This window comes from Maniola hyperantus, chromosome 9 (assembly GCF_902806685.2).
Source record: "Maniola hyperantus chromosome 9, iAphHyp1.2, whole genome shotgun sequence".
In the NCBI taxonomy this organism is placed as follows: domain Eukaryota; kingdom Metazoa; phylum Arthropoda; class Insecta; order Lepidoptera; family Nymphalidae; genus Maniola; species Maniola hyperantus.
Genome location: NC_048544.1, coordinates 3468237 through 3483746, shown reverse-complemented (window position 1 = coordinate 3483746; position 15510 = coordinate 3468237). Strand labels below are relative to the sequence as shown.

Here is a 15510-nt window from a genome sequence, read left to right as displayed (position 1 = left end):
TAATTTGTTGATAAGAACTATTCACAAAAATGTTTATTTTAACCCTTCTTTCTTGAGTTCCTTATGCATTTAGTGACATTATATTTTAAGCAATGTATACTTAGTATGCGACAGGTCGAAATGGCAATTGGGGAGGGAACGCCCCGCACACCTCCTGCGCTAATCCTGTGCGGGCGAGGGCGGATGTGCGGGGCATCCCACCGCCTCATACCCCAATTGGAATATATATGAAATGAGATTTTTTACTATAGCATATAGAAGAATAAAATTGAGAGATATTTAAAACAAACATACCATCATCAGGTTCAAAATCCTCTTCATCTTCGCCGTCATCGTCATCATCATCGTCGTGTTCTTCATCATCCTCCATCACCCTCGATGATTCTGCTAAGAGTCCAAGACTATCTGTCATTTCTGGAACCTCATTTGATGAATCTTGAATTAAAGAATCAATATCCAATTGATTTTTTGGACTGCTTGGTTTGGAATCTAATGTTTCTGTGCCACATACAAAAGTTGGTGGGTGTGGTTCAACAATTTCTGATGTTGGTGGTGGTGGTACAATATTTTCTGATGTAAGTGGTCCCATCTTTGATGTTGTTGGTTGTGGTTGAATACTTTCTGATGGTGGTGATTCAATCTTTGACGTTGTTGGTTGTGGTTCCACTGTTGATGATTGTAGTTCAATACTTTCTGATGTTGGTGGTTCAATCTTTGATGTTGTTGGTTTTCGTTCAACTGTTTCTGATGTTGATGATTGTAGTTCAATACTTTCTAATGTTGGTGGTTCGATCGTTGTCATTGTTGGTTGTGGTTCAGCTGTTTCTGATCTTGGTGATTGTAGTTCAATACTTTTTGATGTTGATGGTTCAATCTTTGATGTTATTGGTTGTGGTTCAATACTTTCTGATGTTGGTGGTTCAATCTTTGATGTTGTTGGTTGTGGTTCAACTGTTTCTGATGTTGATGATTGTAGTTCAATACTTTCTGATGTTGGTGGTTCGATTGTTGTCATTGTTGGTTGTGGTTCAACTGTTTCTGATGGTAATGATTGTAGTTCAATACTTTGTGATGTTGATGGGTCAACTTTTGATGTTGTTGGTTGTGGTTCAACTGTTTCTGATGTTGATGATTGTAGTTGAATACTTTTTGATGTTGATGGTTCAATTTTTGACATTGTTGGTTGTGGTTCAACTGTTTCTGATGTTGATAATTGTAGTTCAATACTTTCTGATGTTGGTGGTTCAATCTTTGACGTTATTGGTTGTGGTTCAACTGTTTCTGATGTTGATGATTGTAGTTCAATACTTTCTGATAGTGGTGGTTCAATCTTTGATGTTGTTGGTTGTGGTTCAACTATTTCTGATGTTTTCTGTCCAATATTAGATGTATATGTTTGTGGTTCAACTGTTTCTGATGTTGATGGTTGTAGTTCAACACTTTCTGATGTTGGTGGTGCAATATTTGATGTTGTTGGTTGTGGTTCAACTGTTTCTAATCTAGATGGTTGTGGCTTACTAGTTTTAGATGTGGCTGGTTCTATCTTTGATATTGTTGGTTGTGGTTCAAATATTTCTGATGTTTTCTGTCCAATATTAAATGAAGATGCTTGTGGTTCAACTTGTTCTGATGTTAGTGGTTCAATCTTTGATGTTTTTGTCTTTGGATCAACAGTTTTAGCTATCATTGGAGTAGATGGTGATGGTTCATATGTTTCTATTGTTTTTGGCTCAATCTTTGATGTTGATGACTTTGGATCAACAGTTTCTAAAATTATTGGTTCAATTGCTTCTGAGGTTTTTGGGTTAATATTAGATAAAGATGCTTGTGGTTCAATTGGCTTTAATATTATTTGCTCAAGCTTCAATGCAGATGGTGTCAGTTTATCTGATGTTGTTGGCTCAATCATTAATGTTGGTAATAATTCACATGATTCAGCTGTCATATGTTCACATGTTTTTGTTATTTTTGGTTCAATCTTTGATATAGATCGTTCTGATTCAACAATTTCTGACATTTCTGTTCCTATTATAGGCTTAAATTGCTCTATACCATCAACTTCCATTAAAAGCTCCAATTGATCTACACCATCTACATCCATTGATTCTTCTAAATTAGACACAGGTTCTTTGTTATCGTCAGATGAAGGTTTTTCAAGCATTATTTCAAGTTTAGATGAAGATGATTTTAAAACATCGGAGTTAAGCTCAGTTTCATGTTTATATTCATTTATTTCTGTAATATCTATATTACTTCTCGATGACATTGGATCATCTATTGAGACAATAGGCTCAGCTATCAATATTGGCGTTTTTGATACTTGTGATCCCCCTTCTGAATCAGAGTTTTGTTTATCAATATTTTCTGAATGGACCAATGTTAAAACATCCATATTTAGTTTTGATGGACTTTTTTGACGTAGTTTTGATTCAATTTTCGATACTGACTGACCATCAGACTGGGAAGAAGCATTCATGTCAACCATTGTAACTTTTTCTGATGTACATACTTCCGAAGCTTTTATTTCAGCTGTTGTTATTTGTGTATTATCTGATGACACAACACTTTGATAAGAAATACCTTGTGAAATTCCTTCCTCTTTTGCCAATTCATTATGATGCAATGTTTCTGTTGCAATAATTATTGGCATTTCATGTGATGTTTCTATAGCAACCGTTTTATCTTTTTCAGTATTGGCTAGGTTAGCTTTTTGGCTAGAAATTTTTAGCCTATTTGTAGATTCATTCATATTTTGTTCTGATATACTTTTTTCACATGTTTTTGTAAAAGTTTTGTAAAGTTTGCTGCTTACTTTTGTGTCAGCAACCCTAAGTTTTGTTTGAGATCTTTTACTTTTTAAAATAAGGTTATCAATCTCTTCTGTTTCCTTTAATATATCCTCTTCTAGTGCTGCTGACCTAATTGAATTTTCAGCTTTTGCATTCAGATCAGGTAATGATTCTGCTGATGAACTTTCTGAATCTTCTACTTCAATTGCCATGTTATCATCAGATAATTCAATCACATCATCAGTACCTTCTAACTGACTGGTCGTCTCTTTAATAGTTTCACTTTCAAATGAACTCATCAATTCTTCCATTGAATTTTCATTTTCGTCTTGAATAACTTCATTTTCTTTAATAAAAGTTTCAACATCAACATCAACATGATTCATTTCTTTTGTTATTATATCAGCTGCTATTTCGGCTTCGAGACTTAATGCATTTGTTGTAACATCATTCTGTGCACTATCTGCTGTATCCATATTTACATCTTCACAAGTTTCATAATCTTGTACAATCATTTGTGAGGTATCAGTAGTAGCTCTGGGATCTGCTAAAATAGTCATATCATTATCTACTGAGCTTTTAACAATGTTATCTACATGATCTATCTTTTCGTCATCCATATTGACCAAATTATCATCTAAATCAATAACTTCATCTATGTCAGCAGACATTTTAAGATTCGTTTCTTCTAATTCTTCATCATCTTCATCACTAAACTCAATAACTTCTTGAGTGGGAATTTCTAACATCATGTTTGGTTTGTTCAAACCATGTTCTGTTATCTGTCCAAATGATGAATCCTGAGATGTATTATCATCATCCGTGATATTTGTATCAGCTTCATTATTTTCAATTTTTGTAATGACATCTGCATAAATTGGTTTTTGATTTTCATCTATACTACATAAGTTTTTTTCTTCTACTAAAGATTCATGCTTTTGATTTTCTGGTTCTTTTTCAACTTTTAAAAGATTGTCTTTTGGATCATCAGGTTTATCACATTCTTTATCAATTTTTTGAGCTTCACCCATGATGCTATTTTGACTTTCTGAGTTTTTGATGTCTTTAAGTACAACTATTTTGCCAATTTTATCTTCTTCAAGAGGGATGTCTTGATTTTGAATTTCTATGTTATTTTTTTCATCTTGTACTTTGTTCAAGTCATCTTGTAATTCTACACTTTCTTCCAGTAGGGCATCCTCATTTATTATCTCATCATTATTATAAAGATCGCCATCATATCTCAAATCATCATCATCATCATTGTTAGGCTCCGTAGACATGATGTCTCCTTTGCCACATAATGACTCCTCTATGTTACTCAAAAAAGATTCATCATTTTTGACACTTTCTTCTTTTAATGGTGAATTATTTATGTTTTTCACCTCACTGTTCGACTTTGCTGGATTTTCATGAGCGTCTGGACTTGTGATCAATTCATAAGATGCTATCGATTTTTGAGTGTCTTTTTCTGGCAAATTTGTAACATTTTCTTGTTCCATTGGACTTACTTGGCCAGGACAGTTAAGTTCCTTGTTGTCGTGCAAAGTATTTCGTGACGAACTCATATTTTCACTTCCTAAACAAAGATTCCAACTAAGTAAATTGTTAATGATTCCTTGTTATTAAAAATAATCCATATTCAATACGTTCTACAGGAATAAAGGCAACTTGTAGCCCTAATTAGTATTAACTAGAACCCAGAGAAAATTAATAACATTTCCAATTCTTTTAATTTCAATCATAAATATAAACACATTTTATGCACATTTTTAAAAACCCGACACGGCGTTTTAATTTCAACAAAAAGTACTCTGCGTTTGACAATTAAATTATTTTGACAGTGTTTGACATGACAGCAGTCAGCAAACCATTAGTCTAGTCACAGATATGTCCAGATATGCAACTGGCGTGGCCCCTTCAGTCCCTCTCGCTCAAGCAGAGGTACCTACTTACTTGTAAAATGTTATTCCGTCTATTTTACGTTCGCTTCGGCTATTGTAGCCTAGTATACTGCAACCCACCATTGCACAATAACTTCAAAAACAATAAAACAAATCAATTATTTCTTTATAACACTTGCGTCAACATAACCTCACTTCACGTTGTTTGCCAAATACTCACGTACAAATACATTTTAGCAAACAAAAAAAAAGTGGCCGTGGTGGTGATAAGGACAAAACATAATCATTTTGTCACGTTCTAATAAGAGCTTAAATGCATTTAGCTATCTCGGTCTAACAATAAGTGTCATAATAGGGCTTCTTCTAATAGTCCTTATTCTGAGATATTAGTATATTATCCGTTGATGTTGGAATCCCTAGTATTTATTATTCTAGGATATTATCTATGCAGCAAACCGTCAAAGTGCATCAAACCCACGAATCTATATCCTTAATATAATATGGCATCAAACGCTTTAGGGATGTTCCATCGGTTCTTTTTACAAAGTAACTAGGGTTGTTCGCTATTCTGACGGTACAAAATGTGTATGAATAGCAAACAATAATCAAATAGTCCACCTAGGTCCACCACAGATATAGTCTTCGTGTGAAAATTGCATTTTGGGCTATGAAAACAAAAGGTTTTTAGTTTTCACTTCTCAGAAATATCGCTTTGAAGCTTGAAGTATGTTTTTTTGATAGTCTGTGATATTTTGTTTGACATTGACACTTGAGACATTCCCGAATTCCAAAAATCCATCAAAAATCACCAAAATCCAAATAAAATATTTTGTAAACGCTTAACAATTTTTCAACATTAATTGATTAGTTGATTAGCACTGAAATTATATTATTAGACAATCGAAAACCCCGTAGGCATAAGCGGATACACGGGAACGGCGCAGCTCCTAATTTCTAACCAGAAACACGAAACACCAAAATAGTAATTACAAAAATTTTATTATTAGTATAGTATATTGTATATTAATAATAAAATTGTAGAAAGTTACTTATTTTGTTACAATATAACTTTCTACTAACGATTAACTAATAGTTTCGTACGTAGGTATCAAGTGTCCGTCACATTTGATTGAAATTAGGGTCATTTTGAAGAACTTCAGAGAGTGTTTTTAAGATGAACGTAAACAGTTATTTCTCACCACGTTTGATGGTTGGAGCTGCTATTGTAGGCCTCGTGGGTGCCGCTGGAGTGTTTATCTACGAGCAGGTGTATGCTGAAAAGCGGAGAGCTATGTTGGGTAAGGGTTTGAAACTTGTTCTTTATGTAAGCACTAGCTGATGAGCCTGGTTTCGCTTAGGTAAAAATTAATATACCTATATATAATATATAGCCTGTTAGTTCGTGATAAAGTAGCTTTCTAATGGGGAAGGAATTATAAATGTTGTATAGAAGCAGGCGTTACTTTGCGGAAGTCCATGATATACAATGAACTAAAAGCTTAATTTGCTGTAATCCGCTGAAACAGGTCGAATCTGTATGGTGCTAGATGCAGCATGCGAAATGCACCGCCCGCCCTCCCACTGCTAAACTTGCAGGAATCTCAAACACAATCGATTGTGTTTGGGATTTGTGTGGTGCTGCGTGGTGGTGGTGCGTATTGCTTGCCTGGTGGCTGCTTCTTCCGGCATGTTTAGCCGATGTTTCAGCGGATTACTAGACATTGTATAAGAAATTATAAATCAATGCCTGAGAGTATCCATAATATTTTCAGAGGTGTGTGAAGTCTGCCACACTTGTATGGCAAACTAAAGCCTTCCATAGAGTAGAAAAGAAGAAGAAGAAGAAACTTTGGCCTAAATCTTTCTTATTCTGAGAGGAGACCTGTGCTCAGTAATGAGCCGGCGATGGGTTGATCATGATGATGATGATGATGATGAAATATTTTATTTCAGTGAGTGAAGTTGCAAGACTGGATAGACAAGTAGCAACCATGCGATCTGAGTTGGAAGCACTGAGGGAATTGCAGAAAGAAACGTAAGTCCATCTTACCAGCTCTTAATGGGCAGATTACACCTACCGAGCAGTGAAGAGAGACAGTAAAATGTCACTCGGCCGAGACAGTGCTGTGGCTGAGAAATTGCGGCAAAATTAACTCGTTAAAGTGTTTATACCAACTGAGTACTCGGCCAAGGACACTGACTCGCCACTGTACTCGGTAGGTGTAATCTGCCCATAACATGCTTTCAATATGGTATTCATTAAAATGATTTGTGGGACCATATATGGACATGCAGTCTCGTATGTATAGTTTGCTTGCAATTATAAATAAGGTTTATACTGTAAAAGTTCAATCTATGAAAGATCCAATGTATTTGAGACCGCCAGACAAACTTTTCTAAATTAATTTTTTGGTATACTGTACTTTTTGGTGTACTCCTTTTTTTAGGAAATTGTGTAAAAACTGGACAATAACATGAATCAACCTTGCAGCTGTAGACACATTACTGTGTTGTAGGTCTAAAACACACAACACACATATTGTGTATTAAAATACACAACACAGATGTGTGTTAAAACACAGATGATTGACTATGGGTTGATTCATTTCACATTGACACACAGTTGAAACATATATATGCATTAATTTAAAATTTTACATCTAGCCGGGATAATAACCTCTATCTCCACAGTGAAATGCACAAAAGTTACCAAGATTTTTTTTATAGAAATCTATAATCTAAATCGCCTAAATGTATGTACGCGGATAGCTTCTAAAAGACTGCACTAAATTGGTTAATTGTTTTTTGTTTTTGTAATTGCCAGGATATGGTATGATTTTTTTTTGGAAAATCCATGGGAAAAGACAATTCCCGTGAGGTGTGGATGAAGTCGCGGGCTAAAGCTAGTCATTTATAATGTTGGGACACCAAAATAAGCATCCTATACAGTATACATTACAACATAGTAGGCTATGTGCTTGCGCCTTTACTTTCAGTGTATTCTTTGTAATCAGAAACATGCGTCGAGCGCGACAGAAGCCGCGCGTGAGGCGCGAAGTCCCCGCCGCGGCCGCGCCCGCCGGTGACGTCACAGACTCGGAGTACTTCACCGACTGCCAGTCATTAGTTGGTAAGAGTCATTCCTTTTATATATTTTTTTTCTCTATTGAGGAGCTGGACAACAGAACTAGACTAATCCTCCTGAACTCAGCATATTTTTTTGGGTTCTATATTTCTAAAGAAAAAACCGGCCAAGTGCCAGTCAGACTCGCGCACCGAGGGTTCCGTACTACAGTCGTATTTTTTCGTCATTTTGCACGATAAATCAAAAACTTATGAGCAAAAATGATTAAAAATCTGTGTTAGAATCTTCACGTAAAGCCCTTTCATATGATACCCCACTTGGTACAACAATTCAATAAGCGCCAAACAGAATTCTAAATTAACTAATAGAAGCATCTGCTGTATCTATATGTAAAGCAACTCACTCAAACAAAAACAATCAAAAGAACATATCTCTAGCATCCAAAATAACGTGAAACTGTAGCGCTATGCAAATAGTTCTATTTTTGCAATAACTTTTAAAATCTGGTGCGACGACAAGGACAAGCTTTGAATTCATTCACACAGGCCATAATAGACAGTATTTTATGTTTGTAGGCACAGACATCGAAATGGACAGTGAAGAGTTCTACGACGTTCCGTCGGACGAAGAAGACGACACGTTGCGAGAGCCGTTACACAATGGACACGCAGCCTTAGCTGCAGACCAGGTAACTTAGTAGATTGGCATCATTTCAAGAGTACTTACACTTTTTACATTTATGTATGTTACCTATACGGTAAAAGCTGTGATAGCCTAGTGGTTAAGACGTCCGTCTCCTAATCGGAGGTCAGGGGTTCGATCCCGGGCTTGCATATCTAACCTTTTCGGAGTTATGTGTTTTAAATAATTAAATATCATTTGCTTTAATGGTGAAGGAAAACATGTGAGGAAACCGGCATGCCTGGGAGTTCTCCATAATGTTTTTAAAGGTGCTTGAAATCTGCTAATCTACACTTGGCCAGCGTGTTAGACTATGGCCATAACCTTTCTCATTCTGAGATGAGACCCGTGCTCTGTAGTGAGCAGGTCTTTTCCAGTGGGGTGGTAGCTAGCCACAGCCGAAGTATTTCATCGAATAAAACCAGTAAAATGTAGGAATTATAAATTCCCAAATTGCCCCTGACAGGAATCGAACCTGAGACCTCTTACTTATAAGACCACAATTACTGCGCCAGTGAGTTGCGGGCCGGGCGGCGTCTTGGTATGATATTTGGTTTTTTTTAACTGAAGATATAACTTATAAATAATAGTTCCCTTTCAGAAGACGTCAAAAACCGACGAATCTAAAACGGATAGCACGTAGCTGTAGATGATGGTCTGTACAGGTATGTGTCATTCATTACTAGTTTTTAGAATAAAAATATACCATCAGCTTGAAACTTCAGTCTAGTGCTGACGTCACTAAAATGGCGGCCACGCGAATAGCAATTTGCGGGACTTATACACAATTTCTAAGAAACATGTTTATGTTGCACGTTAAAATAGTTTATTTATTTATTAAAAAAATGGATTTAAAAATTACTTTTATTTCCAGGTACCATTAGTCAGAAATTGTTTGGGTGATAGCCGGGTCTGGTTAGAGGTAGCGGAGGTAGGTAGCGGGCTATTTATCTACTGTATTCATTTATATGGACTTTGTAGTGTTAAGATATATGTAAAATTCAGACCGTCAATATTCATCGCGAAATATTTGCGAAATCTTTAGTAAAATTGTTGACGAGTTTATGTGTAAACGCGAAAACAACGTTTAAATTAATATATTGTGTATGTAGGCTAGGCACACAAGGGGGCAAAAAAAGACTAGGAAGTTTTCTTACTGAAGGAATGACATATAGACCGGGCCAGAAGAGGAATTTCGCTAAATATGAGGACCGCGGTTTGACTTCTGTTGTGCATTCTCAAGTTAACAAAGATGTATAGTTTTGTGGTCGACAAGTTAAATAAATTGTGACGTCATAATTTTTTTATGTTTTTTTTTCTAATCTATCATGTGAGATATCAAATAAAAGGGCTTCCTGAGCTAATTACAAAAATATACTATATCATTATATTGACGTAAAACGCCTTTTGAATAGTATCAGTAATAAATACCTAGTATGTTTTAAACTAGTGTCCCAATCTCACAAGATAATTCGCCGAAACATTAGTTGATACATATTGAGACTGTTATTACGATATCGTATCGCGATATAATATATTGATTGTCTGATGCTTGCATTAGGTACGAATAAAGACGGGTCGCATGTTCTATATTATTAGTTCTATACTAGAGTGTGTATATTGAAAGCTGAGTGATTACTATTTAACGTATTTAGAATCTGGCAATACTGCGACAAATGACACATGTTTTTATGTTTTCACCTGGTTTTGATACTTCACTAGATTTATATATTTTAATATAATATTTTTTATTCAATTAAATTCTACAGGATTTAAGGCTCCCCCACACAGCCGCGTTATTATCGGTCGATAATATCGCATGCGTTATTGCGATATCTGTTTTCGAGAATTTTGTATTAGGATGGTCGTGTAGTTACACACTGCTGCGATAATACGTCCTACTTCCATTGCGCCGTTATTATCGCAGCAGTGTGTAACTACATGACCATCCTAATACAAAATGTACTGAAAACAGATATCGCAATAACGCATGCGATATTATCGACCGATAATAACGCGGCTGTGTGGGGCAGCCTTTATGGTCTATCTTCAACGTAATGCTATCAAATTATCAATATAACACTTTAAAATATGGAATCTAATTTTTAAAAAAAACTAATTTTAATTGTCACTAAAAGTCTTAATCTTTTCTGCTATGGAAATGATTAATGCTAAGCAATCAGTATTTACTACTTAAAAATTACAGTCAGCATATTAAAAAAATACGTTTGTGATTTCTACATACCTATAGTACAGGTCGAATTGGCAATCGGGGTATGAGGCGGGAAGACGCCCCGTACACCCGCGCTATCCCACACCGGGCTAGCGCGGGGGCTGTGCGGGTAAGCGGGGCTTTCCCACCTTGATTGCCCTGTCGACCTGTAGCGAACTATAGTTAATCTGGAGATGCACAACCTTATTATTTTGAATGCTCCTATTTCTACTCAGCTTTCATTAAACTGACTCCAATGCAAATATCCTCATTTTTAACTTGGGCATTCCGTAATAAAATGCTTTGCGACAAAAACATATAATATTATAATGCTAAATATTTTGAATAATTAGTTAATATTATAATTAGGTATGTACATTGCTCCCAATTTTTTTATGTTTACATTAATTTTAAATAATTTTGCAATAATTGTTCGTCTTGACATATTGTAATATTATTATATACTAGCTGACCCGCCCCGGCTTCGCTCGGGTGAAGTATTTCTGACTGGGAGTGTCATCGTGAAGCCGTTGCTTGATACCTAAAATATCAATTCACTATCAGAAATTCTAAAATCCCCACGATTTAGGACTTTAGTACTTTGCAGCATCAGGATTGAGGAGTTAGGATCCGAAGTTCAATGATGTAGCCTATGCTTGGTACCTAAATTAATTTTGCATCATCCGCAGTTACTGAAACATTATAGTTTAGGAGTGCTGTACCCTACATCATCAGGGTTGAGGAGTTGGCACTTGAAGTCTGAGAATAAAGTCGTTGCTTGGTACCTACAATATGAATTCACTATGAACACTTCCTGAATCTTGATAACTCAGGCGGGCAGTAACCCTGCAGCATCAGGATTAAGGAGTTGAATCCAGAATTTTGTATGTGACCACCACGAAAACTTTTTTTGTTGATTTAAAAAAAAAATTGCAAATTAGTCCAGAAACCTCTAAAAAATCGATGTAGAAAAAAGAACCACCTCCTTTTTGACAGTCTGTTAAAAACCGATGACCTTAAAATATTTACGGAACAATTTTTAAAATATCCCCTTTCTAACAAAAAAGAATGAATGAAATCGGACTACGCGTTAATGAATTACAACTCAGTATACATTTTAACTTTCATCCCCTCTCCTACGGGAACCATGCTGAATTTCGGGATAAAAAGTATCCTATATTCTTCCTCATAGTATGAACTCAAATCGTACCAAGTTTCATTGGAATCCATTCAGTAGTTTCAGCGTGATGCGCGGCCGTGATACAGACAGACAGACAGACAGACAGACAGACAGACAGACAGACAGACAGATAGACAGACAGACAGACAAAAATGAAAAAATTACAGTTTTGGGTTCAGTATCGATTATAGAGTGCCCTTGAAAAAAAATTTTCAAAATATCTTCAATGTACAGAATTTGACCTGTTACAGTTTTATTATAAGTATTGATGAAAAAAATTACAGTTTTGGGTTCAGTATCGATTATAGAGTGCCCTCGAAAAAAAATTTTCAAAATATCTTCAATGTACAGAATTTGACCTGTTACAGTTTTATTATAAGTATTGATGTAGTTGCAAAATCAAATTAATTATAGAATGAATTATGAATTAGAAAAATGATCTTACCGATTTTTATGTAATTAACGAATATTAATTTATTTAGTTTAGTGTTCATCTAAAAAAACTCCATTATTTTTTATATTTTGTTTTCTTTATGTGTCATTGACTATAATTAGTATGGATCATGGCATCTTTTAAATGGTTCATTTTCAATATTTGTTTTTCAACATACTAAACTGTATTATACTAACTATACTTTTACTGTCTATACCAACTAAGTATATACCTACTTACTAAACAATGTTAAAAAAGAATATTACAATTTTCTTACACATAAAAATTGATGTTTGTTTGTCTTTCTGATCGTTACCTATGCATTCGCGCATCGTTCATCCGATTGAGTTGAAACTTTGTACAATTCTTGTTAATGAGCTTTGCGGAAAGAATAATGCCATTAACGTACAAAACTTAGGTGCCGCGCGAGTTGTATTTAAAGTCACGATGCACGGAAAGCGAATCATGACGTCACAAGCGTAAACGACAAATATTTTTCAATTTTTTAACATAAAAATAGAGTAATTTCTGCTAGAAAATATTTTTTTATATTATATTCTCAGAATATTTGCTTCCATAGCGTGAGCTTCACTTAACTTCCGACGGAGAAACGATCGCACACCGTGCGTTGAGTCCGTGGCAAGTTCTCGGTGGACATTTTATCTGCGCTTCGGGGATTTTAGCCCTCAGCGGACAAAAGTCCCTCGTCTGCGCAGGCCATAATAAGAACAAGGAACTATACTCTTCAGCTGTTTCGTGCCATATTAACAGATGTTTTATTAATAATACTTTTCTTGTATATTTTAGTGAAAGTATCTAAATATGGCTAATACCAAAATGTGGCTAGTTCTAATGTACACGTAGAAAGTTGCTCAGCGAATTCGTCCGTCCGTCGGACAGAATCCTTCCGTCTGTCAGTAGGTACTATTCAGATGTATATAAATTATGATGATTTTATGCGATGCATGTTCTTCTTATTACTTAGGTAGTTTTAAATTATGTCTAATACAATTGTTATGTATTTATTATAAAATACTGAACTTTATAGGTATCATCTCTTTATTTTTTCAACATAACATTATCTACGTGCTCAAGTTATATAAACATAATTGAATGTTATAATATTAATTATTGTATGACACAAATACTTATAAATTATAACGTACTTATTTGTTATCATTTACTTAAGTTTTTATTTATTTTAAATTAGGCGGACTGATTGGAGGCAACTTTGATAAGATTCTTACAGCCGCACTCAGAGTCGCTTTATCGTTACTTAAGATTGAGTTAAAACGAGACAGATTTATGTGAGAGATATAGCTCTGTCTCGTTTTAACTCAATCTTAAGTAACAATTAAGCGACTCTGAATGTGGCTGTTAATTACTATATTTCATAGATTTTGTCTATTTACAATGGTAAATAAACAATTTTGTGAAAAAAAACAATGATCTAATTTGATTAAAATTCTACCTACATAGAATTGAATGGATTATAACACAATACAATTTTAATAATCTCAAGTCTTAAAATTGCCTTAATCTGATAATCGAAATCGTAGGATGAATAATGTTAAATTTTGTATGACATTGTAATTAATGAATTGAATTTTCAAAATAATATGATATTGGACATTATATGTACCTATTTTAAAGTTTTTTGTATCAATAATATCTGTAATAATATAGTGGGGCCGATTCTCTTGTACACAATCTCTAAACTAAACTAAATTAGAAGGTCTAAATCTAGTGCTATCCTTTTCCGCAAGCAACATTATGATAGGGATAGCAATAGGTTTAGACGTGTCATTTTAGTGTAGTTTAGAGATTGTGTACAAGAGAATCGGCCTCAATGTCAATTTTATTTAAGTATCTCACGTTAGTGATTTTGTATATCTTGTCATAGCTATTTATCTTTTTAAAATATTTTAAGAAAGTACCTTCCTACCTACCTATTCATTTGTAATATAGACTAGGCATTATTAGTTTTTGTAGAAATATTATCCTGGGACATCATGTTGGTTATATTTTGTTGAATAAATGAATTTCTTTAACTAAGTATATCGTTTATTATTATAAATTCTAATCCCATTTTACTACCTAGGGTTCGTCAGTTAGTGTGACTGAACAACTGGCCAACGTTGCTAGAACAACGAAAACCGAAATAATTTACACAATGGCCCCGATTCTCTAGTCTCTCCTTAAACTAAATTTAGAGTATCTGCATCCTTTTCTTTTTACTAATGCTAAAAAAGGAACGGAACATGACTTTCACATTTAAAGACTAAATTTTAGTGCACAATACAAATTTAAACAGTAGGTTCGCGACTGCGCGCTAAAATCACGGGTTTTACCTTCTAAAAATTAAATTTAGAACTGTCACACTGCGTCTGTCCTTTTCATATTACATTAGTAAGAAGACGATGCGAATACTCTAAAATTAGGTTGTGCTCAGAATCGGTGCCAATGGCAGAGTAAAATGGACCTAATGCTAATTGTTATAAAGTCGTTTTTAGTACTACCGATTTTTGTTTCACGATGTTTCCGCTTGGGGTACTGGCGGTAAATCTGAAATTATGTCTCGTCATGGTGGTTGTCGCTTAAAATTATTTTTTATCGCCGCCCATGAACATTTGCAGCACCAGAGGAACTGCCGATGCGTTGCCGGCCTTTCTGGGAATTTGTTGGTCCGCCCCTTGAATAACCCCATGTTGTAATCTAGTGGGGACACTGCCGATGGGAGTGGATTCCACTGTCTGCATGTGCGTGGAAAGAAGGATCTGGATCGAACGGTCGAGGTGCACCAGACATCCAGGTGGTGAGGGTGACTATTGGTAATGATACCACTGCCGACTATAGTGAACTTCTACGTTAAATTAAACAATTACAGTCGGCGGTAGTGCAGTTTTCGTTAACAAAAATGTTTTAAAGGCGCAAATTATTATAGGACGCGGCTATCATCCACAACTTATACCTACCTACTTATCGCTCTCCCACTTCGACGGACGAGTGAGAGCGAGAGGTCCGACCTCGGAACAAATACCTACCTGTAAAAGTAGGTAGTCCTATTGTGACTCTTACTGTTAGAGCGAGATACCTAGCTTAATGCATTTAAATTTTAAGCCAATTTTTTGGTTTTTCAAAATGTATTTTGTATAACGCATAAAATTTAACTCCTCACGCGTCATTTTAACTTTTTGTGTCAAATTTCATGTCAAAAGTACGATTT

General features: G+C 35.1%; 2 protein-coding genes across 13 annotated transcripts in view; one reads left to right on the top strand and one right to left on the bottom strand.

Moving 5' to 3' along the window:
- The window catches only part of LOC117985187 (uncharacterized), a 34885-nt gene extending 30304 nt beyond the window's left edge, over positions 1-4581 (bottom strand). For all 5 annotated transcript variants that reach the window (XM_069500978.1, XM_069500979.1, XM_069500983.1 and 2 more), the window contains exon 1: positions 295-4581. In XM_069500978.1, coding sequence (XP_069357079.1) covers positions 295-4357 — 4063 coding nt within the window. In that variant the 5' untranslated portion in view covers positions 4358-4581. The remainder of the gene's footprint in view (positions 1-294) is intronic.
- An 878-nt stretch (positions 4582-5459) lies between these two features.
- On the top strand, positions 5460-13754 carry LOC117985136 (uncharacterized). 8 transcript variants are annotated; one of them, XR_011237085.1, is made up of 7 exons: positions 5460-5991; positions 6647-6728; positions 7708-7823; positions 8354-8466; positions 9061-9124; positions 9334-9390; positions 12865-13754. XR_011237085.1 is itself a non-coding variant. In XM_069500594.1 (7 exons), exons 2-6 carry the CDS (start codon positions 5868-5870, stop codon positions 9110-9112), a joined length of 498 nt encoding a protein of 165 aa, XP_069356695.1. In that variant the 5' UTR covers positions 5460-5675; positions 5799-5867; the 3' UTR covers positions 9113-9124; positions 9334-13754. The 8 variants fall into 8 exon arrangements, 3 of the variants coding, with proteins under 3 accessions (XP_069356695.1, XP_034827719.1, XP_034827718.1); XR_011237084.1 differs by having other exon boundaries at positions 12848-13754; XR_011237083.1 differs by having other exon boundaries at positions 9050-9124.
- Positions 13755-15510: the final 1756 nt, after the last annotated feature.